Source organism: Anser cygnoides, chromosome 25, assembly GCF_040182565.1.
Source record: "Anser cygnoides isolate HZ-2024a breed goose chromosome 25, Taihu_goose_T2T_genome, whole genome shotgun sequence".
NCBI lineage: Eukaryota > Metazoa > Chordata > Aves > Anseriformes > Anatidae > Anser > Anser cygnoides.
Genome location: NC_089897.1, coordinates 5,258,184 through 5,281,311, shown reverse-complemented (window position 1 = coordinate 5,281,311; position 23,128 = coordinate 5,258,184). Strand labels below are relative to the sequence as shown.

The 23,128-nt window shown below is 55.4% G+C and overlaps 1 protein-coding gene across 6 annotated transcripts in view; it reads left to right on the top strand.

The window, feature by feature from the left end:
- PLXNA2 (plexin A2) overlaps positions 1-23,128 on the top strand; it is a 451,101-nt gene that overhangs the window by 374,679 nt on the left and 53,294 nt on the right. For all 6 annotated transcript variants that reach the window (XM_066983022.1, XM_066983021.1, XM_066983023.1 and 3 more), the window contains 5 exons: positions 11,612-11,712; positions 16,352-16,475; positions 17,306-17,459; positions 18,522-18,618; positions 21,349-21,463. In XM_066983022.1, coding sequence (XP_066839123.1) covers positions 11,612-11,712; positions 16,352-16,475; positions 17,306-17,459; positions 18,522-18,618; positions 21,349-21,463 — 591 coding nt within the window. The remainder of the gene's footprint in view (positions 1-11,611; positions 11,713-16,351; positions 16,476-17,305; positions 17,460-18,521; positions 18,619-21,348; positions 21,464-23,128) is intronic.

The following is a 23,128-nucleotide window of genomic DNA, read 5'->3' as shown; positions in this document are numbered from 1 at the left end:
CTGCGCAGGCATCTTATCATTAGCGGCATCATTTATTCATGGCTCCCCGAGCCACCCTCCTTTTTGGAGGAAGGGACCCGCTGATGCTCCCGTTTATTCCAGGCTGGCTCTGGCCTTGATGAACTCGCTCTGGCTGCGGGAGGGGTGGGAGAAGCTGCCTTTCCTGCCGACCCCAACCTCTGCCCGTGGGAGAAGGCTTCCCGTGGCCAGCGGGCTGCGATCGATCGGCTCAGCAAGGGCAGGAGCAGGCAGCGGGGTCTGCCCGGTGCCTCGGGCTGCCCCTCTCCCTTTAGCTTGGTAATTAGGAGCTCTCGGAGAGAGGGAAGAGAGGTCACGCACGGAGTGGGCCTATTAACCCTGTCCCTTGCCAGGACCCCGTGGAGAAAAGCCCTTCAAGCAGCTGCTCCCCTGCAGCTTCCAGCAGAGCAATGCTCCCCGTCTACCTCTGCTGCCCTGCCGTGGGTCGGGGTTTGCCTCCTGTGAGAACTTTTCTTCTCCAGCCCTGCTGGAAAACAGTGCCAGAGAGCAAATCTTGCTTGGGAGCAGTGGGAGAATCGTCTCTTCCACGTGCTAGGAAGCCGCTGCAGTGGTTCACCTGGTGCACCCTCACAGATTTGTGGCATTCCCTGCTCAGAGGCCGGCTCTTGCTGGGCTCCTGTCAGTGCTTCTGGCCTACTGCGGCAGCCAGTTCCTCGTTTTGGGGGTTCTGAGGATCTTCCCCCTTGCTTCTAGCCTTGCTACAAGCCGAGCGCTACTGATTTTTATGTAAACCATTTTATTTTGTGATTTCAGTCCAAGTCCGCTCGGCCCCCCGGCTGCTCCTGGAGCTGTTCTGTAGGTAAACTCCGCGGCAGTCGGCAGGATCCCCCTGCAGCCCGCCGGGTCTGGTCCTGCACTGACGCCAGAGAGATTTATGGAAATGTATGCACAACTTCCTCGGGCTCTGATGGAGCAGAAATAGTTTCATGGCGTTATTTGCCTAAAATGCCACTGTTTTGAGTGCTGAACCCGGACAGTGAGAAGCTGATGTCAGAGGAGCTGTTTACAGCAGGACCTGATATGGCTTCTGGGGACAAGTGACTTAGCAGGGCAGCTCTGGGAACATTAATGCAGCAATTCTGAAGTTTTTGTAAGCTCTGAGCCTGTGTTGCCTCTGCCTTCAGTCAAAGCAGTGCCGCAGCCCCAGAGCTGCTCTTTGATTCTGCTTCTCCCGTGTAGCAAAACAGCAGCCCAAGGAAACGCAGGTAAAGATGAAAGCTAAACTCTTTGCCTAACTTTCTCTGGCTGTAAAGCTATTGCAGCTTGTATTTCAATAACGGGGCCCTTGCTTGGTTTTCCTGGTTTCCCCGGGGAGCTTCCAAGCCTCGGGCAGCGGTGTTTGCTCGGCGGGGTGCGCAGGGAGGGGACGTGGGTATGTGAAGTGCTGACGTGGTGGTGGCACCGAAAACTGAAGTCAGGTCCCACAGAAAGGGGATGTTTTGGGGAAGGTTTGATGGGAGAAAACCACCATGCTGTGGCTTGGGACCTACCGAAACCCCCTAATTGCGTGTCAAAGCAAACCCCAGATGAGCGATGTTCTCCTGGCAGCCTGCCGTCGGCTCCGGGGCGCCCATCGCCTGTCCTGTGGCTCGCTGGCCCCGGCTTGGGGAAAGGAATGTGGAAGGGCTGTTGTGTAAACTACCCGCTGTCTGAACAGACTTTGTTTTCAATGTAAATCTGCTGCAGGGAGTGATTTAATCTTCATTTATTCTTTTATTTTTTTTCCTTATTTCATTAAATAAGATTTATACAGGTATAGGGCTGGAAAGGTCACCCGTCCCCTGGGCTGTGGGAAGAACTCTGCGCCTTCCTCCCTTTTCCCGCTCCTGCCTTACCCCTTGTTGCAGGGTGGGAAAGCACCACGGCTGGGGTTTGTTGCCTTTCTGGAAAGTTAATTTATATCTGCGTGGTACACACGGGCTCGGCAATATTTCAGCTGAGCCTCCAGGCCCTCATCAGCTGCGATGGAGCACCCTGAGGGGCAGAACGGGGTCGTTCCTCTCCTCTTCTCCCCTGGGAGAGCCCAGGGTGAGGCAGCTGATGGCCAAAGCAAAGTCCTGGGGTTTGGGCTCAGGCTCTGCACTTGACGTACTGCTGGCAATTTGCTCTGCACTCCTTCTGCAGGCTGCTGTCGTACCTCTAAAATGAGATATTTTATATTTGTCTCATTTGCTGGTGAGTTATGAGGCTGAACAGGTGTTTTTTTTGCCAAGCTTTGCAGATATAAGTGATGGGGCACGCCTGTGTCCGTGTGCTCCCAAGCCCACGCTGTTTGTCCCGCCGGTCGGGCTGTGACCCAGCTCTGAGCACAGCACCCAGCGAGCAGTGTCCCTGCTCACCCGGCTTCCTCCCGCCCAGGTGCTGAGCTCCAGCAGCCTCCGAAGTTTGCAATCCAAGGCAGCAGAGCTGGAAACGCGGTTTTGCAGCTTTCTGAGCAGCAGCCTGCTCTCCGGGGCTTTCCTGAACCCAGAAAGCAGATGGCTGGCCTCAGCTCCGTAAGGTCTGGAGGCTGGGATGGAAGGACAAGGGACTCCTGTTGCCATCACCTTCAGCAGCGCTGCCTTTCATCGTTAGCGTGTAAATGCCACCGAGCACCCAGGAATTACCCATCTATGATCTCTTCATTAGAAGAGCCTTCTGATCAGGTTAATCTCGCCTTCCCCATGTGGAAAGGAGGATGCTGAGCAGCTGTAAGCACCAAGAGTGTAGGTAGAGGGAATTTCTGAGCAGGAAGGATGCTGCGAGCACCGGGTTTTGAGTGAATCGGAAGCGATTGCTCAGCTCTGGCACAGAAATAGCGGTGCTGAGGGACTGGTCCTGGGCAGCAGGCGCCCTGGGATATTTGTGCTGGAGATGCTGCCTGGTGGAGGCCTCCTTGGAAGGGAGGGAGGGGAGGAAGCTTCCAGCCTGATGCGTTTTTTCCAGCCTCTCGGTGGTCTGCTCTCCTCTAGGGAAGGATAAGCCAACGCGAGCGTGGGGGAGGGTGGAGGAAATGTGTTTCAGCAGTAAATATGGCCTTGTTATTTATCAATGCGGAGTAATTGAAGTAATTTCATGTCGTTTTTAAATGCAGTGCCTAGGGATCTAATCTATCTGTCTAATATTAATGGGTAATATTTGGTTGCCTCATCCATTCATTACTGTTTTCATTAAGACTCTAATCCTATTTAGGAGTCTGTTTGTCATCTTAAACTCCTCTGTTTTATCTTAGCCTGCCACAATCCTTTTTAACAACTTAACTGAATTCATGAGTTCTAGGCTAGCAGCTTGGGGGAAGGGGCCTCTGCTGTCTAGCATGTGGTTTTTATAGGGAGAGAGGAAAAACAGACGGCTGAAGGCAATCGCAAGCAGCAGGCACGGAGCTCGCCTGTGATACACACCGCCGGGATCTCGGTCTTTCAGAACAGATCGAGATGACTGCATCTCGGAGCACGGAGCTCCCTTCGCTGCCACACACTGCGCTGACACCTACTTTGAAGCCTGCAGCATTCCCAGGCCTGTACGAGGAGCTGCTCGGAGCGAGGCCGTCGCTTGCAACCGCCCGGGGAGCTCCCAGCGAGGCGCTCTCAGCCCCTCCAAGGTTTTCCTGCTCCCAGTCACTATCGCAGTGCAGGGCTTTGAGCATTGTCTGCTCGAAAAACTTCCCTAAAAGCCTTCCCATAGGTTGTTTGTCCTGACTTGTAAAGTGTAGGGCCTTCATGTGCCCACCTGGGTGCCTACCAGCAGGGGATTCCTATCGGTTGGACTGGGAGGAGGTCCCGGGGGATGGCCGCTGGTCCTGCTGTCCCTTGTGCTGCAGATACTCACAGCAAGGTTCCAGTTTGGCCGTTCCCGTTTCAGCTCTAAGGGCACCGTGGCCGTTTTCTGCTCAAATTTGCATGCAATAGAAGACAACGAGCAAAAACCTGGCTTTTTTTCTGCCTAGAGCCCTACAGAGCATCACACAGAAGAAATAATGAAATCTCCGGGCACACCAGGAGATTTCTCTCCTAGAAGAGAGCCAAGATGCCCCCGCCTGTGCTGTGCCACTAGTGTGACTGCTGTGGCCGAAAGCAGCCTCTTCCCTTCGCTCCCACAGCCGTCACCTCTCTCGGGGCTCCTCCGGAGCAGGTCCTGGTGTCCTGGGGTCGTGGTGCCGAGGTCCCCATGTCCCCATCATCAGGGCACTTTGGGGGCATCTGCAGTGGGCCGTGCTGTCACTGCATGCCCCGAGCTGCGAGGTGTCCGAGGCTAATGAGGGTCCCAGGGAATCGAGCCGCTTGCTCTTAATGACTCTCTGGCTATCTTCTGTCTAAAACAGTAATTTTAATAAGCGCGGCCCAATTGCAAGTGTTCGTCGAACACCTAATTACATTGGTTATAACTCCAGAATTATTCAGAATTCTATTTTTGTCACTTGCTTGCAAAATAGAGAGGGAAAGAAGTGCATGTTTTATGATTATTCACCTTAATTAATTTTCTAAGCTTCTGTTAAAACTTTTAAATGACTGCAGGGAGTGCGCTAAGAGTTACGTGGCAGCAAGGCAAAGCACTGAACACGGGGGCCGTGAACTGATGCAAGATAAAAGTTTACTGTGTTGGATTGATCCCCACCTGAGCCCAGAAATTTTGGAAAGCGTTCTCCTTTTATCCTTATTAATTAGTTCCCGGGAGGCTCGGGCTAGTCAGTGCTGCACAAAGAAAATTTCCTGTTGGCAGGGTGGTCTTGCTGTGCAACTTGCCATTTGCCAGAAGCCGGTGCCAACGCTTCAAGAAAGCCACTTCTGAGGACGGCAGTGCTGTGGATCCAAGTGGGGCGCCCTGGGGAGAGGCGATGTGCTCCCGGCCGGCTGGGTGCCAACGGGTCGGTCCTGCAGACCACGACGCCGGGAGGCTTTGGTCGCTCGGGGACCCCGCAGCTCTACTGCCCGCACGGAGCTGAGGCCTCGCGGCGCGGGCGGAGGGAGCCCTGCAGCACGTTCGGGACCTCCCTCGAACTTCTTCGTGGTTGAGAACAAAAATGCAAATCCCTTGAGGAATGGTGATTTTCCAGGGAAAGAACCACGTGGGTGTATTACAGTGTAGCCTGGTTTTCTTTGTGGAGACCCCAGCTTTAGCATCTCGTTCCTCATTATCAGCTTGTGTTAATGTTTAGCACATCCTTTCCTTGCCAAGACAGTTGAATTTCTCTGGAGCAGTTCGGTGGAAGCCCGGAGCAGCTCAGTGCCAATATTTCAGCCAGTGTTTTTATTCCTATGGTAGATGAAAGAATCACTTTCCAGTCTTGCCCATGCCACGTGCATGAGCTGTTCCCGGTAGCCTGCTCTCCAGTACCAGCAGCCACGTGCCGCTGGCAGAGCCACGGTTCTGCTGCGCGTCCCCAGCTCCCCGCTTGCAGATGGTCCGTGTGAAGCAGTGGGGAGAGCCGATGCTGCCAAGGCACTTCGGAGCTGATGCTGTCGCACGCAGGCTCATGCGGGTGTGCTGCGGGGAGCCTTGGAGCAGCTGGCAGGCACGTGAGTGCCGGCACGTGGTCCAAACCGCTGCGTGCACACCGCGATGCTCACAGTGTGTGCAGCGAGAGACGCTGGGGGTAGGAAGGGCGGCTGGGGTGCTCCGTGGGAGGGTTTCCAGGCTGCCAAAACCAGGCAGGGTGCATGGACGGGACCATTCCCAAGCACTGCAGGAGCCCCATGCTGGGCTGCACTCAGCTGCTGGGTTTGCTCGGTGACAGTGGGAGCGTGGTCGGTGCCGTGCCCGGCGAGCGGTGCCCTTCCCATGTCATCTCCTGTACGATCTGTGCTGTGCTGAGGAGCTGGTAGATTCAACTGACGGAAAATTCAGTGCACAGCTGTGGGCAGCCCGTGTCTGGGAGGAAAAACCCATTCCTCCTCCCCTAGGTTTATATGATGCTGTGCTTCCCCTGGGAGTGGGGATGTGATCTCTGCCTGGCACTTTGAGCAAGATTTGTTGGGATAACAGACATTTCGTGCTGATGCAATGATTAACTGGAGTTGTGGTGAACCACAGGAAAGCGTTTGTCTGCAGCAGCCCGTGTGCCAGAACACGGGGCTGCTGCAAGCCTGAGTCCTGCTGGCTGGGGTGGGGTAGATGGAGGAACCTCTGGCGTCAGGATGATTTTTCAGCTTCATTAAGCCTTACTCTGGGACACTTGCTGGTTTTCCACTTGCTCTTGCATCCCAGAGGAGGCTGCCCGTACTTTTCATCACCTCCCTCTGGAGTCTAGCGCAGAACATGGGGGCAGCGATAAGGCAGCGGGAGCCAGGTATGCAGGGAGGTCTGGTTGCTCCCTAGGACAGCCAAATGATCACCTGTGCCCCGACACAGCTTGTCCTAGTAAGATGCTAATGAGGTTCTTAGAGCAGTAAAGCCGAGCTCATTGAAAAGGTTGCTCGGATCAGAGTTTAAGGAACTTTCTCCGCGTGCTTCTGCAGCGCTGTAATTAAATAATCCCTTTGTAGCCATGGAAACGTTATCTCGGTGTCCGCTCCCACTCGCTGCTCCTCTGCCAAAAGTTACAGGCGTTGATTTGCTTCTGACAGCCCCGCGGTGCCTCTGCGGACCCTCGTGGTGGAGCGGCGGGGGAGAGGAGAACGGGGTCCCCGCAGCCCCCAGCTCTCACCGTGCGCCCTCGGGTGAGCTCTGCCCGCCCCAGGAGGCTCGGCAGCACGGGGCAGTGGTGCTGCGGGGACGCTCCTCAGCGCTCTTCAATTCACCCATTTCCCTTTGCTTTCCTCCCGTCCGGCTGCTGCCCCACACCCTGCTTGCTGCAGGCACCAGCCCGGAGCACGTCTGAGCTCTGCTCGGGTCCAGAGCCCGGCGTCTCTGGGCAGGGCAGGGCAGAAGGGGTCTGCGGCACCTCGGCTTCTCCAGCGGAGCAGCAAGTGTTTCCCAGCCCCTCACGGTGGCTTTTCCTGGTGGAAACTTAAGGACTTGGGATTCAATCAGTGCTGTTTGAGGAGGCAGGGAAAAAAAAAATAGGAAGAAGAGTTTGACAAACTTCTTACAAACTTCGGAGGAAGTTTCACGTTGTTTTTCCCAGCTCTGTCAGCCTGACTCCATCGCAACTGGACCTGGCAAGTCCTTGCTCCTTCCCACACTTCTTCATGTCTCCTGCAGCTGCACAAAGCAGTGGTTTTTCTTTTCATAAATGAAGAAAAAAAAAATCTCAGTGGAAAGTTCATCAAGTTTGGGCTCCTGCTCACTGAGTGATGGATAGCTTTAATTACACTGAACTGGTTGGCATCTCCACTTCACTCCCCAAAGTCATTAAAAATAGATTTTCTGTGTGAGCTGCAGCAGCCCGTGGCTCTCGGGGCAGGGCGATGGGACGGGACGCCCCGCGGCTGTCCCGGTCTGCAGGGCAGAGGCCCGTGCTGGAGCAGGCGTAAGCTGTGGAAACTTGGCTTTGTTTGGTTCTGGATGTATTTATGTGTATTTATGCATTTGGAACTGGATTCTTGCACTTATTGTATATTTTTCTGGGGTCTGGCAGAGTTTGAGTTCATGTGTTTTGGACAGCCTGTATTGATTTCCCTTGTTTTGTTTTGATTTTGGCTGATGTCGTGGTCAGGCAGTCAAAGAAAGCAGTAATGAGACTTTACATTTAATTATTGAGAAGTAGGTTCGTAAATGGGGAACTGAGAAACTCAGCAGCAGAGCTTGGGCATAGGCAGGAGGAAGAGACACAGCGGTGGGGCTGGAGGGAGGAGGGCTCTGCCCTGAGGAGGCTCCCGAGGACCTGGGGTCTTGGCTCGTGTCCCTCTTGGTGTCCCCCTTGCCGGTGCTGCTCAGCTGAAGGCTGCAGAGGCTGAATTGCTTTACCAGTTGCTTCGCTGTTGACCACGCTGATGCAGAGTGCCCGTTGTCCTTTCCTCTCCCTGACTTCTGCTTCATCCTCTCGCAGCCCTGGCAGTGCCCCCCGGCGCTGCAGGGATGCTGCCGTGCACCTCGCAGCAAGGAGGTGCAGGTATTGATGCTTCATTTAGGAAAATCGCTGCCTGCATCTGCTTGGCCTCAGGACATCTCGGCTCGTGTTTTGGAGAGCAGGAACAGAAATCTCAGGGCATCCAAACTTAGTATCCACTTCGGAAAGCTCGAGGCCTAGGTCTGCTCGTGCCCTGGGCTGAGGGCTGCAGTCAGGAGCCCCGCTTGCAGGGCCACATGCCCTGGGGATAAGCTCGTAGGTTCAGGCAGCAAAGTTTCCTGGGGCCTGGGCTGGGGTGGGAAATGCGCTCCTGGAGCAGCGGTAGACCTTCTGGATGTTTGTTGTGAGTGCCAGGAACATTTCCCTGGCCCATCTTCTCTAGTGTAAATAAAGCGAGGTATTTGCATTTAAAAACTAAATCGTGCAAACCAAAGCCCTCTCCAAATAAACCATCCTGCTCCACGCAGCCTCGCCCCCGGGGACGGGCGAGGATGAGAGCGAACAGACGGGGCCGTGCCAGGCTCCGGCCACCTCGGCTGCGCAGAGCCGCGAGGTGATGACGGAGCTCCTGCTGCCATCGGGGCAAGAACGGGGCCGGGGCTGGCAGGACACGGCAGGGACCCGGCAGAGGCCAGGATTTGGGGCTCCTGCCCATCGGTGGCAGAAGGGGGCAGGGGGCAGAGCGCTCGGACCTGCCCCAGCAGTGCCGTGAGCGAGCAGACCACGAAATCAAACCCCGTCTCCAGCCAGGTGCTGGGCAGCACAGCAGCACCCTGCCCTGCTGACGTTTCCAGCTGCCTCTTGGGTTTTGCCCAGCTGAATGTCCAGCACTGAGTTTTCAGCTCCCTCTGGAACCCGTTTCTCCGACCTCAGTGCCTCAGGGGTGTTTTTTTAATCAGCGCTGATCCGTGTTGCTTTCCTCCTGCCCTCAGACACAGGTCTGAGGCACCGTGTTCCACATCTTCTGCTCTCTCCTCGGTGCGGTGGTTCACACGCACAAACGCTTTGGTCTGCTAACGATAATTAGGCCGGCAGAGAACAGTTTAGAAATACTTAAAGCCAAGAGAGCATTTCCAGCCTGCCATCAGGCAGGGGAAGGGAGTCCGAGCCTTGCTTCTGTACTGGCTGTGAAGGAAGACAGCTTTCGGTTCTCTGCGTCTGTGGCAGGCAGAGGAGAACATGCAGATATATCCTACTAATGGATGTGTCTTGTTTTTCCATTGAAATGAAACGTTCTTTAGAGCATTGGAGCCTTTCAGGTAGTTGGATGGATGATGGTAAGGGTGGTTGAATGTGTCGGTTCTGGGAGAGCTGGGCAAACGCTGCAACCCCCCAACCTTTTTCATGCATGCAAATATTTAAATGACTCCTGCCCGCAGTCTTTTTGAGCTTCTTCATTTGACCACTTAGTTGGGCATTGCAGGTTTCCTGGCATTAATTCTCAGGGTGAATTTCGAAGTTGTAGGCCTAAGCACTTGAGAAGAGCAGATGATAAATTTCCTCCCAGAGCCCTGGGCCTCCATCCAGACAGGGGCCAGGAGCCCGACCAAGCACCCAGCCGGGGCTGTGGGCGCTGTGCGGGGGCTGTGGGCGCTGTGCGGGCTCTGCTGCACTCACCAGAGATTGAATGTGCCAAGGAGGCGAAGGGGTGAAATTGTCTGCCCTGAGTTATGCAGGCATTAAAAAGAAAGGATCAAATGGTCCCGTTTGGGCTAGAAATCTGCGACTCGAGGAATCGCTCAAAATTCCTGTGTAATTTTTAAAGAATTATCACGTACAGAAGCCACAGCTTCTGAGCAGAAAAAGAATCCAACTGCATAACATAAAATGATCTGCAACAAACTGTTATTCGTATAATTCAAATCCTCCGTTATTTATAGAGCGCCGCGAGAGCACACAGCTCCTCACAAACACGAAAGCAGCCCTGAGCTGCATACAAATGGCAGGGACGGATCCTGCAGAGCCTCACCCCACGGGTAGGAGGAGAGGATCAGCAACGCCCCATGGGTTTGGGATCGGCGAGAGGAGCCCTGCAAGGAGCTGGACGGATTTTAAGCAAAACCTTTTGACCTTCCTTGGGGTATCCTGCAGCCACTGGTGGCTCCCACAGGGGCTGCTTAGAGCCGCGCTGGCTCCCACGGGCAGGTTGGGTGCTGGGCGCCCTGGGGGAGCCGCTGCTGCTGGGGGTGAGCTGCCCCCACACCGACATGGTGCATGTGAGGGGCTTTGCGTGCCCAGATGGAAGAAACCTCACCAAGTGTCTGCTCGTGCCGCTGTAAACTCAGCGTGCCTTTCACAGGCACCTGGGGAGATGCCTGCTGTGTGCGCAGGGGGAGAAGTCCCCCTCCGGAGGGTGTCCCGTGGACACCGGCTTAGTGGAACACTGTGATGTTGACGGCGGTGTTGACTGATGTGAATTGCGCGTGCAGAATGAGACAAGGTCAGAAATAGGTCGAACGCCTGGTGAGACGCAGGAGAGGGCTAAAACGGAGCTGCCCATCCTTGCAGGAGGTCAGAGCCTCCCCAGAGGGGATGCAGCCGCGGCTCTGCCCCAGCAGCACGGGGAGAGCTTCCTTCTGGCCTTACACCTCCGTGTCGCTCCTTCACCCCGCGTTTCTCTGTTTCTGAAGCTCTTTGTGCAGCCAGCCGGGGCTAAATGCGTGCACATCCCACCCAGCTCTGCCTCTCGCCCACCCGCTGCTCGCTTACCCCGCACGCATCCCACAGACTCCGGCTCCGCTAAAAACCCTAAACCCCCGCCCGAGTTCTGTTTCAGGCAAAGCTGTTAAGTAGGGCTCAGGAAACAAGAAGAATAGCAGCCCCATTGGTGTTGTGTTTAGAGAGGAACTGGGTTCTCACTGTGTCAACAGCACTTGGCGTGAAAGTGGCCTTTGTCTGGCGCACACTGCTCCTTTCACCCCGCACCCCAGCTGCTGCCCGCCGGGCGCTGCGGTGACGGACGGGGCGGCTGCGGGTGGGTGGCAGGGCTGGGACCCCCCCGGGACCCTGGGAGAGGTGAGCACCCGTGGGAGCATGCCGTGTGCTCGGACCTGCCTGAGCAGGCAGGCTTTCTGCCCTCTCTTTAAAGCAAACGAAGCCGCTGCTTCTGCTCGCTTCCATCCCTAACAGCAGGGACTCCTTTTCCTTCAATTTTGCCTTTCCATTTCCCTTCATTTTCTGTGAAACCATTATGCGTGCACCAGTTTAAGGGATCCCAAAGCAGCAGACCGGTTTTGCTATTGGGTTTTATTTCTGAATTATATAGGGTCTTCTTAATTCACGATACATAAAGCCGTGGCCCCACAGCTTTTTGCACGAGCACTGAATGTTAACTTGGGCTCCTGTGAATTCACAGCCACGCTACTCTGCTGCGTGGGCACGGGGAGGGCGCTCGGTGGGTTGGTGCTGGCTGTGCGCTCCCGGCACCTCGGCTTCCTCCTGCGGCCACCTGCAGGAGACGGCTTTGTGCCTCAGTCCATGCCGACTCCTATTGTTGGCCGACTTCTGCACAGGTGTGAGAATTAATTCAACGTTTGTGACTCGCTTTTGTGTTGCTTGAACCAGGCTCCCCCAGGAGAAGCCGCTCCTGGTTCCGCCTGCCCGCCGTGCTGACAGACGCGCTGAGGCTGTGCTTCTCCCTTGCAGGTGTCCCGGGTGCCCGTGGAGTCCTGCGAGCAGTACACGACCTGCGGGGAGTGCCTGAGCTCAGGAGACCCCCACTGCGGCTGGTGCACGCTCCACCACATGTAAGTCCGGCCTCCGCTGCCACATCTGCGCCGGTGGCGGCGAAGGTAAAAGCAGCTTTCAGAACCCCCAAGAGCCCCCCCCACAGTCTTTGCAAAAAGCGAAGTAGGTTGAAGTCCCTCGAATCCATTCTTCCCTTCCCTGGACGTTTCCTGCATTGCAGTGTGAATGCCACTGAAAATCCCTGAGCTCCCGTGAAGAGGTAGAGGAAGACAAATCCTCTCTTGGGGAGAGGTGGATTGCGCACAGCACACAGGGAGGGGGCCACGGGACACCACAGAAAAGCAGAATTAAAGCCTGGGGGAGCAGAGCCCTCACATTTTGCACGTTCATCCTGGCTGCTCAAGCCGCCAATCCCTCCTGATTAATGGGAGATGTTGAGAGGCAACAGGAGGCTTGCTTAGATGAGCAGGGCTTTGCTTTCAGTGAGCTTACAGCAGTGGAACAGAGCGCCGAGCCCTATTAAACATAGCTGGAAGAGATGTTTAAATTCAGCACGGCAAGGTCAGAGAGCATCTGCTGCAGACGTCCCCGTTGGGGCAGACCCGGCCGGGGCAGCAGGGCTCGGGGCTGGCAGCACTACTGCACGCCACCAGGCCCCGCGGGCTGAGGGCTGGTGCTTTCAGGGGAGCTGCAGGAAACGCGCTCTGCATTCAGGAGGTGTCTGTGTTCTTTCTTTCCCCTGCCATAAGAAGGATCACTTCCTACAGCGGAAGGGGACCACCAGGCAAACGCCGATGCGGGGAGGAGGGGCGAGCCCGGAGGATGCTGGAGGAGGAGAGGAATAGAAATCCCTCCGGCCCCATGCCAGCGTGCAGAGCAGCCCCCTGAGCTGCATGGAAATCGGGGCGGAGGCAGAGGCAGAGTTCAGGGACCCGCACAATAACACTTGGCCACATGCCTGAGCAGCAGGTGTTGGAGGGTGAGAGAGGAAAAAGGCAGGCTCTTGTGCAAAATCCGGCCTGGATTAGGGACCTGCGTGCTTTGGGGTGCAAACTGGCTCCCAGCACCCACCAGGGCCTGTTTGGTTTGCAGGGTTGGTGCCGCGCTCAAAGGGATGCAGGAAAACCCTCGTGGTGCTGAGCATCCTTCCTATGCCCTGGCTTTCCCTGGGCTGGGGGCACACACGGAGTGGCCCCTGGTGCCTCTGCCAGGAGTGTCTGGGCATCTTCATTTTTATTCTTCCTCTCAGAGGAGCCTGTCCAGCCCTATAGCGAAGCCCCCAGATGTGCTGGCACGGTGGGAAGCCTTCGCTGCCGCAGCAGCTTTGGAACAGGGAGGCTTTTCAGGTTTTTCATACTTCTCAGTGCCAGGGCGAGGCAGTTTGAACACATCGGTGGTGTGGCAGTGCTGGGCACTTTACCTGGGAAGCACGTAAAGGTTGTCTTAATTTTGCAGGGAGAAACCCCTCAATGTCGAGAGGAGAGAAAAGTGCTGTTTCCTCTGCCCTTGGCCATGACATTTAGGCATTGACATCTTCCAACAGGGCTTTGTTCCCCGATGGTATTTCTCAACCCTCCCTTCAAGTGTCTGCACTTTCCCAGCCTCCTTAGAGCAATCACCATTTTTTAGCCTTTGTCTTTAGCTGTAAATAATTGAGTTTATCTTGCTCTTCCTGAAGCCTCTGTCATATTTGTTGGGAGGCCCCAAGCGCTGGCGTGTTCGTGTTTAACTTGTCAGCTCTCCTCTAATTCTTGCATTTTCCCCTTCCAGCTGGACTGGCTGCTCCTTGGCCGAGCAGAAAGGCTGCGGGTCAGGGTGGGATGCTCACAGTTTTTCCTGAGGGCTGGTGGGAGGGTGAGCAGCAGAAGGGCAGAGGTTTGGTCCTTGACACAGCAGGAGGGGGGATGGCCTTGTGAGCAACGTGGCCATCAACAGCATCTGGGCAAGCACGGATAAAAACCAGCATTGAGTCTTGATCAGGGGCTGAAATCCTGTTGTTTCTCCCCAGTGCACATTATGGGATTTGCCTCCCTGGGGTTCGGGGTCTGTGCCCTGCGAGACCCCCAGCAGCTGCGGGATGTCTCTGCAAGAGCTCAGCAGAGCCCAGCCCTGCAGCAGCTCCCGCTGAGCCCGGGCACCCCCATCTGCAGCTGCAGAGGCTTTGCTGAGAGCGTGGGTGTGCAGGTACCGAGGAAGCCAGAAAAAGGTTCTGAGTTGTAAATAGTAATGTAAAGCACTGGGTGTGTGAGCAGGTACAAGTGTGAGACAAACGAGTGGAGCAGCGCCCTGTTCTAGGCGGCGTTGGGTTGTGTGTTGCAGCCAGCCAGAGAGGTTTTACACAGCCAGTAATAAGGGGAAAGCAAAAGGATCCGAGCTGTCCTGGAATGAGCATTTCATTATCTGGGACTGCACAAACCTTTCCCTGTGTGATCTATTACGCGTTATTGTCTCTTAGCAGCCTGAGTCAGGGATTAAGGCTTTGCTGTACGGTGGGATGCTTGCACAGGCATGTGCACGCTTAGAATTTAAGAGTAGTGATGCTCCTGAACGAGCTACCTGCGAGGATTAAACCAGTAAGAGCAAGCAGGAATCGGCCACATTTGTGGTGCTGGCTGCTTGGGCAGCTCTGATGGTGTACAGGGACCGGTGGGGATGGGCTGGGCGCTCACACCGCTGCCACTCACCCTGAAAGAGGAGCTCGGTGCCGTGGTGGCCATGAGCAGCGCGTGCATTGCACTGGGTTTTGAGGAACCCCGGACACGGGGTGCTTTAGAAGGTGCTAAACCACCAGGGAGGGACAGGTGCTTGTCCTTCTGCAAAACTCCTTTGCTCTCCCAGCAGAGCCTCTAGCAGCAGCCCGGCTTGTCCCCACTGCAGCGCCGGGGCTTCGCTGCCTTCGCGCGTTCCTCCTCTCTGTGCGGGCGAGGGATCGCTTGTTCTTCCTGCTGCTAGAACAGCGCTCCTTGGGAGCAAGCAGAGGCCTCTAGGAGGTTGTTAAAGAGTCTCTTCAGCCCAGTGGGATTTGAAACCTGCAAGGCTCTTCCATATGCTGCTCTCTGCAAGTCTGTTATTGTCTACAGACCTATTTATCTCTGTTAGGGCTGTTGCCATAAATAGTATGATAAAAAAGAGCCATTCCGGCGAGTCAATGAGATAAAGGCTCCAGTCAAGAGCTCACTTTAAAGCTATCTTACAGATTCACTTAAACCTCAATAAGTCTTCCGTTGGCAGCGTTCATATTTAGCTCCATTACGCTCCAAAAAATAAGGAGGGGTGAGAGGAAGAGAAGAACAGCAGCAGTGTTTGCTGGCTGTCACGCTGGGGTTTGTAAGGGAAGGCATAAACTTCACTGTTCTTAACCAAAAGCCAACAGTCCTGCAGGGGGAACAACAGCCCACCCTCTCGGCGCTGCGAGCCCTGATTTTGGGCGCTGCAAGCCCTGATTTTGCGAGGCGCCCACCAGCTGCTCGCAGAGAGATGCAGAGTGGAGAAACTCGGGCTCTGCGTGGGCAGGAGGCGTTTCGGCTGATGCCTGCGTGTCTTTGAGGCTGCCCAGGCCTCTGCGAAGGGAAGCAGGGAAACAAGCAGTCTGACGGCAGCACCTCGTTAAATAGCAGCACCTCGTTAAGTAGCGAATGCACTCGGAGAGCTGTCAGAGAGGAGCTGGCCGGTGGCACGCGGGTCTGGTGACAGCATCTGGATCCTCTGACCTTTGCACCTTGATTTTAACTAGGGTCCAGGATCATCACTGAGCGAAAAGTGATAAAGTTTGCTGATAGTTTATTAACACCATTAACATCAAAAGGCCAATATGTCACCTCCTGCCGGGGAGCAGGTTTTGAAGAACAAGGTTTTCCCTAAATTACATGAAATAGAAAATCCCTGAGGGATCCCAGTGCGGTGCTGCATTGTCTGATATCTGTCTCAAAACATTAATAATTCTTCCCTGGTTTCCCGGTGGGCACTCATCTACCCACTGTAATTAACTTAGGCGCATTTTCCCTTCAGCAGTTATAACTGCAGCCCGAGCCCTGGCTGTGCTGTCATTCCCTTCATTTAGTAACTGCTTCTGCCCTGCTTCACCTTCTTGTTCTCACACTGGACTTGTTTTTCACATCTTACCTGATTCTGCCTCAAAATTTCAGTTCACTCTGAGGACACCTGCCATACAGGAATAGGGATAACCAGCTGCGAGGAGCAGTCCTGGTCCCCTTGGTGTGCCCAGAGGGTTGCATTCCCGAGGGTAGGAATGGGACAGAGGTGGGAGGCTGAGGCAGGACAGCTGGCCAGGGAACTGCGCGCAGCCACAGGAGAGGAAATCCCAGGTTCTGGCACTGCTGCACTCTCCAGCACCAGGAAAAGACAATTAATGAGCTATGTGGTTTTGGTTTAATTGGAACGAGGCATCCTCTTGGTGTGCTGCCTGTTGTTGCTTTAAGTTTTAGTTTCTGTGCAGCTTAGGAATTTATGGCTTGCAGGAATGAGGTGTACGGAGGACTGGCCCGAGCACAGAATATTTGTGTGCACTTTGGTCCTAACCCGGAGAGTCTGTGCCTGGTCCTGGTGTAGAGCATTGCCCCTGGCCCTGCTCATGCTTACATGGCTGGGGCTCTGCTGTCTAAGGCCAGCCGTAGCCCTGGTGCTGTTGGACGCCTTCCCCGGGGGCTCCGTGTGCTGACGTGTGCCCGTGTGTGCCAGGTGCTCCCCGCGGGACAGCTGCGAGCGAGCCGCTGAGCCGTACCGCTTTGCCGACAGCATCGGCCAGTGCATGAGCATCACCGTGCAGCCCAGCAGCATCTCCGTGTCCCAGCACAGCCTCCCGGTAGGTCGGTGCTCGGGGGGAGGGAGCCGTCGGGTCTCGGGTTCGCAGCGGGCAGTCCGTTCTCCAGTCTTTCTCCCTTCCCAAAAGCACAACTGTTTTCCCATGAAGTCAGGCTTGCAGGGGACTGGTAAGGAGAGCGGAGTCTGAGCCAGGGGGCGAGCCAGGGGGTAGGGATCACAGAGACAAATTCCCCTTCCCCTCGGGCCCCAGCTCGCATTTCTCTCGGTCCGGTTTCATTAACCGTTGAAAGGAAAGGCTTTGTTTCCCAAGCAGCCCATCTGTGAGCTGTGCCAAGCCCTGGCTCTCCGAAGCATCCCAGCTGTTTCCCTTCGAGCCCCCCAAGCACCCGCACGCCGTGCCCATGGACAGGCGCTGCGGCAGCTGCAGCCCCGTCCCGCGAGCCCCCGGGGCCGCTGCGTGCCCGTGGCCAGGCTTGGTGCTGGCGGCTCCGGAGGTTTCTGCTGCTGCTGCACGTGCTGGGGCTGCTCCGATTGTGCTGCAGTCGGTGCTTCTGCTGCAGGCCTCGAGGGCGGCGATGGTTCTGCAGAGCGAGTGGAGGCCAAAAAGCTGCCGTTGCCACCTCTCCTAAACTCCAGTAACCGAAGGCTCAGCAAGGTGTTTGTGCACACGTAAACCTGCTTTCTTCTTCCCCCAGTGAAAGGCAGTTGGCCACTTTGTGTGTGGATGGGTGATTTAAGGGCAGCAGCATTCAGTGGGAAAGCAGTGGGTACTGAGGGCACGAAGGACACCGGGGCAGCTCTCCTGCTAACCAGTGGCTGGCTGTTTTGTTCCCTGGTTTGTTCCCCTCCGCCTCTCCCCTGTGGCTCCAGCTCAGCCTGCTGGTGAGCGATGCTCCGGACCTGGCCGCCGGGGTCACCTGCCTCTTCGGGAACCTGACGGAGGTGGAGGGGCAGGTTTCGGGCAGCCGCGTCGTCTGCGTGTCGCCAGCAGCGAAAGACGTTCCTGCCATACCCGTGGATCAAGGTGAGTGTCTGCTTCTGGGTGGGAGCGCCTGTGCCACCAGAAAGCGTGGCTGGGAATATCTGCTGGGTAGAGCTGACCCTTTGGGGATGCTGACGGAGAAACTCATCACTCTGTGAAAGACCACTGGCCCCGGGGACCTGCATGTGCCCGTCCTTAAGAGACGGGCAGGCAGCAGTATGTGCATTCCCTGTCCTTGCACCCTCCCACAGCTGCCAACAGGACCTGGGGCTGCAGGAGGCTGGGGGGGGGCTCTGCAGAGGGCAGGGGCTGGTGGCCACACAGGGCAGACCCAAGCAGCAGGAGCCCTCCCCAAGTCGGGGGAAGCACCCACAGTAGGTGGAGGCATATTTCTATTTTTTAGTCCCCATATTTGGGTTGTTTCTTCACTAATGTCACCGCTGTCTTATTTTCACTTCCCATAAACAAAATGCTACTTGCTTAAAACTCATTTTCTCCTTGGCATCCTTCCAGGTGTCGGCAGTGCATCCCTGCTGATATCTCTGTGTTTCTAAGACATTATAGGGAGCCTCAGAACTGGTGAACACTGGGGCCAAGAGCCGCAGCGGTAGCAGGGCTGTTGCAGACTTACCGTGGCAGCTCTGGAAGAGCAATCTGCTCTTAATTAACCCAGGGAGGAGGCTCCTAAAAGAGCCGCTAATGGCCTCACTTCCACAATTAGTTCCTATTCTAGTCTTGGGCTAGACTGAAGTAGTGTGTTTTTGTCCTGGAGACAGAAATCCTGTAGGAAGGGGATGCGATCCCGAGCTCGTTTCAGCTGTGACCTGGGGTTGTGCTTGGCCCCGGTGCCTCCCATGGGTTTTGCCACCAGGGCCGATCGGGCCTGGAGGGGCTGCTGCAGATGGGCAGCCCCTGGGTCCTGGGGTGCTCGGGGGGGTCTGGATGGGGGATGCTCAGCACCGGGGTGCTGGAGGAGCAGCCTGGCGGCACCTCCTGCCCTGTACTGAGGGCTCAGCACCCTGGCCAGCCGGGGAGCCCCCTTGCACCCACCGCTGCTCCCCCCGTTACACCTGGGGTGCTGACTGCCTCTGTTCTGCCCCGCAGACTGGTTCGGCGTGGTGCTGCAGCTGAAGTCGCGGGAGACGGGCCGGACATTCGTCAGCACCGAGTTCAAGTTCTACAACTGCAGCGCCCACCAGCTGTGAGTGTGCTCCCCCCCGCCAGCCCCCCGGGGCTGTTCCTCCTTGGAAGCCCCAGAGCCTCTCCTGGGACACTCTGGGGGGGGGAAGCTCCCTGCAGGAGGGGGTCTTTGGGCCGTTTTCTCAGCCGGCAGCCCTGTGGGTGCTCTGTGCCCCCCGTGGAAGGCGAGCCCACCGCTCCCTGCCCTCGGTGCGCCCCTCCGAGCGGCCGCAGCTCCCCGGGCCTGGCGAGGCGCAGGCTGAACGAGCCTGGCAAAACCTTAACCTGCTGGTGCCCCCAAGCTGCTCCATCCTGCAACTGTGAACGTGGATGCGTCTCGGTGGGAGAAGGCAGAGCAGGGCTGGGGAGGTGGGCAGCACGCGGTCCCAGCACGGCGGCGGGGTCGGGGCTGGAAGCCCCCCGGGGCTGGGGGCAGGAGCCCCCTGCCTTGTCTGCTGGCCGAGCTGGCTGGCCGCGCAGTTGTGTTATGCATCTGAAGCGTTTGCAGACTTCTCTCTGGAAACAAAACAAGTCCCAGAGCACCCACATGAAACACGGGCAGGACCTGGCACAAGCTGGGTAGCGAACGGCTGTCCCTGCAGGGCTGGGTGACGTCTCCCGCTGCAGGGGTCAGCTCTCAGCTCCATTTTGGGAGCAGGATTTGCTGCCCAAGCTGCCTGGTAGGAGCCGAGAAGTGCCAGCACGGCGTCACTCAGCCTTTCTGTGCTGGATTTGAAGCCTCAAGCTATGGGGCCCTCCCTGCTGCACTTGGAAGAGGGCTGTGTGCTCTGATGATCTTGGCTAGCCCAGAGTTTTTCTAGGCATGCATTCAATTTTTCTTATTTTTTTTTTTTTATTTTTTGAGCCACCGCACACAGCAGAGGCACCAGGTTGAGAGGAGCCCTGACGGTCCTCTGTTCCCTACATATTGTCTCTCCAGCGGTCTGTACCCACCGCCCCGTGGTCCCTGCCTCCTGCCGTGTTACCAGCTCCACACAGCTCTGTGCTCCCTTGTCCCTCAGCCAGGTTTCACAGCACCAGCTCCTGCTCCACCGCGAGCACTTGTGGTCCTGTCCATGGTTCCCCTGGGTTCTCGTCTGCCTGGATTTGCTTGAGGGGTGACTTTGTGGTGACCCCTATTTTCTCCTCAGAGTGGGTGTTCGGATCAGGAGGGGCAATGTGTCTTCCGTCCCGTCGTTTGGCTCCATCTGACCATGCCTTTCTCAAAGCTCGTGTTTGGAGATAAAGTGCTAACACGGTTGTAAATTCTGTAGCGCTTACATCATGCTGCACTCATTATCAGCGAGTTCAACAAGGGCATGAGGCAGCCTTGCAGGAATGAATCACAACATGTGAGAAGCAGAAAGGAATACGGGGCTCAGCTAGCATCGGGGAGAGACCTATTGATCCTGAAAGTCCTCATTGCAACAGGCAGAGCACCCGGAGAGCAAGCAGTAGAAGAGCTGTGGGTCTGCAGCAGCACAGGAGCATGTGAAGGGGTTGTAGTGCATGGAGCATGCACCCATGGGCATTTGCAGGGGGCTCAGAAGGGCAGGAGGGGTTTGTGGATGGGCAGGTAGGTGCTGGTTTTGCAGACAGGTTCTGCTGACCACCCTATGCTGGATCCAGGTGTGGTGAGCCCACCGGAGGTGGGTCAGCTCTCAGGGCATGAATTTGTGTGCCCAGGGAGCTGCAGGCGGGTCAGGGGCCTGGGTGATGGCTTCTCTTTTCAGTCCATTTTAACAAGAGAAGGAATAGATGCAGTGGGGACACACACCCCCCATTCTGAAGCAAAGCAGAGACAGTGGTCCTTAAGAAAGCAGAATCAAGAAAGACCAAAGGTGCTGACCTTCTGGCAGTCCTGGGGAACTCAGGAGCCTGCAGGGAGCTGGGGCAGAGCAGAGCTGAAAGCAGTAGCCAGAAAACCACACGGCAGAGAGGTGCCAAAGCAACCCCTTGGCCTCAGCAGTGGAAGAGGTCCTCTGCTGCTCCTGCCAGCAGGTCTGAGGGAAGCAGGGAGCTCCATCGGCACCAGACAAGAGGCTGAAGGCCAGGTGAGGGAGGCTGGAACAGACAGAAATGGGTCAAATAAATGAGTAATTAAATAAGTTTGCAGCACCTGATGGTCTTCCCCAGATTTGTGTGATTAGAATAAGCTTCCTTAACTATTAAAGTCACTATGACTGCGTCAGAAGGAAAATACCACCGAGATCATACCACGCATCCTGGGCTGGGAACCCCCGGGTCTGAGGAGGGTCTGCATTCTTTCAAACACATTTCATAAACAGTTAATTTCTTCCAACGTGAGTCAAAAGTGCTTGCTGGACACTTTGTGCTCTGAGGCCAGCAGAAGTGTTACCACTGACTTTAAGCATTCCTGACTTGTAAAATAGCTGATCCAATTTTTGCCAGGCTTGCTTTGTTTTCCAGATTTTACCAAAGCTAAAGATCAAGCCTGGTGTCTGTGCACTGCTGTGTTTTATTTTACACAATGCAACGATGTGCAGTAAATCCAAGCTTGTATTTTATTACCGAATTAATTGTGTGGTTGTTTAAATACTCTCTTCTGAGTGTTTGTTTTCCCAGACCCAAGACTGTGCCGCTGTTTGTTACTTTTGTTGTACCAAACTCCATCCAAAGAGGCTATTTTCCTGTGAGGGACCCTGAGCAGGGACTCTGGCTAGGCCAACCCCTTGCAGTTGGCCTCCCGACCCAATAACCTCCTCCATAACCCGTCTTTTCTCCCCCCCAGGTGCCTCTCTTGTGTGAACAGTGCTTTCCGCTGCCACTGGTGCAAGTACCGCAACCTGTGCACCCACGACCCCACCACCTGCTCCTTCCAGGAGGGCCGGATCAACATCTCTGAGGTACCAGACCATGGTTCCAGCACTTCCTAGATCTTTATTCTTTGCTTTTCCTGTGGCACAATTAACAAAAGCAATGTTTATATGAGGTTTTTTGACTTTCCATGGGTTGAGGCTTGTTCCTGCACTCGTCTCCGGGCTGGCGCCTGGATGTGCAGATGCAGCAGGAACGTAGCAAGAAAGTGTTGGTCTAGCAAAAGCGATGTGTCCCAACCTGAATGCCAAAGCTGATCCCCCCTTTGATATGTGGGTATGCTTGGATTCAGTAAGAGCTGTAATTCATACTGTAATTGCTGTAGTGCTTTCCTTCGGGGTCTCAGAGACTCCACGTTATATACAAAGCATGCAGGGATTTGCCCAACGGCAAGCAACGAGTGGTGCAGAGCTCCTGGTGGGACTCCTGGTGCCTTCTGCACTGGGTTGTGTTGGCAGGTCTGAAATTTATGGGTGGAACCTGACTGTAAACTGATTAAGAAGGGAATTACAGATGTGAATAGCCCCAGACTTTGGAAAGGAGAATTGCTTTGGGTTCCAGCACTGTGGACCAGGGGCCATCTCTCTTAGCAGTTCATAAAAGGTGTGGGGCTCCATTCCAAAAACGCTTTTAACAGTTGGAAGGAGGCAAAGCCCATTAACAGCTCTGCCAGATCTCTTCAGTATGACCTGGGGTGGAGGGATCCATGAAGGAAAAGAGTTTGTTAGCACAAATTCCTGATCAAAGTTAACCAAAACCCCTTGATTTGGGGTATTTGCACCTTGTCTGATTGCTTCCAGCAGTAAATCAGCAGTAGTAAACTTGGGCAAAGCTGCACTGCGCTCTGCTTTAGTTTCTCCAGACATTGGGCAGATACAGCCCCCAGTGCTGGTAGGGTCCTGGTCTTTGCTCTCTGTCCTTCCTGCCCCTGCACACCTCTCTGTGGCACCTGCAGGGTCACTTGTTATACAGGATCACCACCACCTTGGGCAGGCCCCAAAGCAGCAAGGAAAAGGTGCTTTGAAAATCCTGAGTGTCTTGGGAAGTGGGAAAGGTAGCAGTGGGGATATTCCAATATTAGGAAAAGGTAGGAGAGAAGGATCAGCCAGCATGAAGACAAACACCTGTCAGTGGGTAATGGGGATAAGGAAGGGCCAGATGAGAGCAGCAGGAGAGATCGGGCAGCGGGGTAAAAACCACTGAAAAGAAGTGCCGCAAGCTCTGGGGCTGCTGCTAAACCAAAGGTAAACTTGGAACTTAACCAGCCCCCAGGTCTTTCTGGTTAATGTGCTGCCAGGAGGCACAGAGACAAGGCAAGGCACGTTAATGAGCTGCACGTGTATAGGACGGGGTCTGCAGGAGCAGAGGGATGGGCAGGACAGGCAGCGTAACCGTGAGCTCTGCTGGCCTCGTGCCACCTCCAGCGGGGACGAGAAGAGGCACAGACGTGGCACCTTGAAGAACTGCCTCATGCAGCGAGGGTACAAACGCCCGAGGAGAAGCATCCACCCTGGGGACAAACCAAAAGCTTCCCCAGTCCAGTTCAAAGCCAAGAAACTTCCTTTTAAGATAACAAGGGAAAGCAAAAACCTTTGCTTTGGCTTCTCCAAGGGGTGTGGGGTTTTTTTTTTTTCCTTTACACTCAAAGCTTTACTGTCTTCCCAGGCTTTACATTTGGAGTTCTCATTTTTATA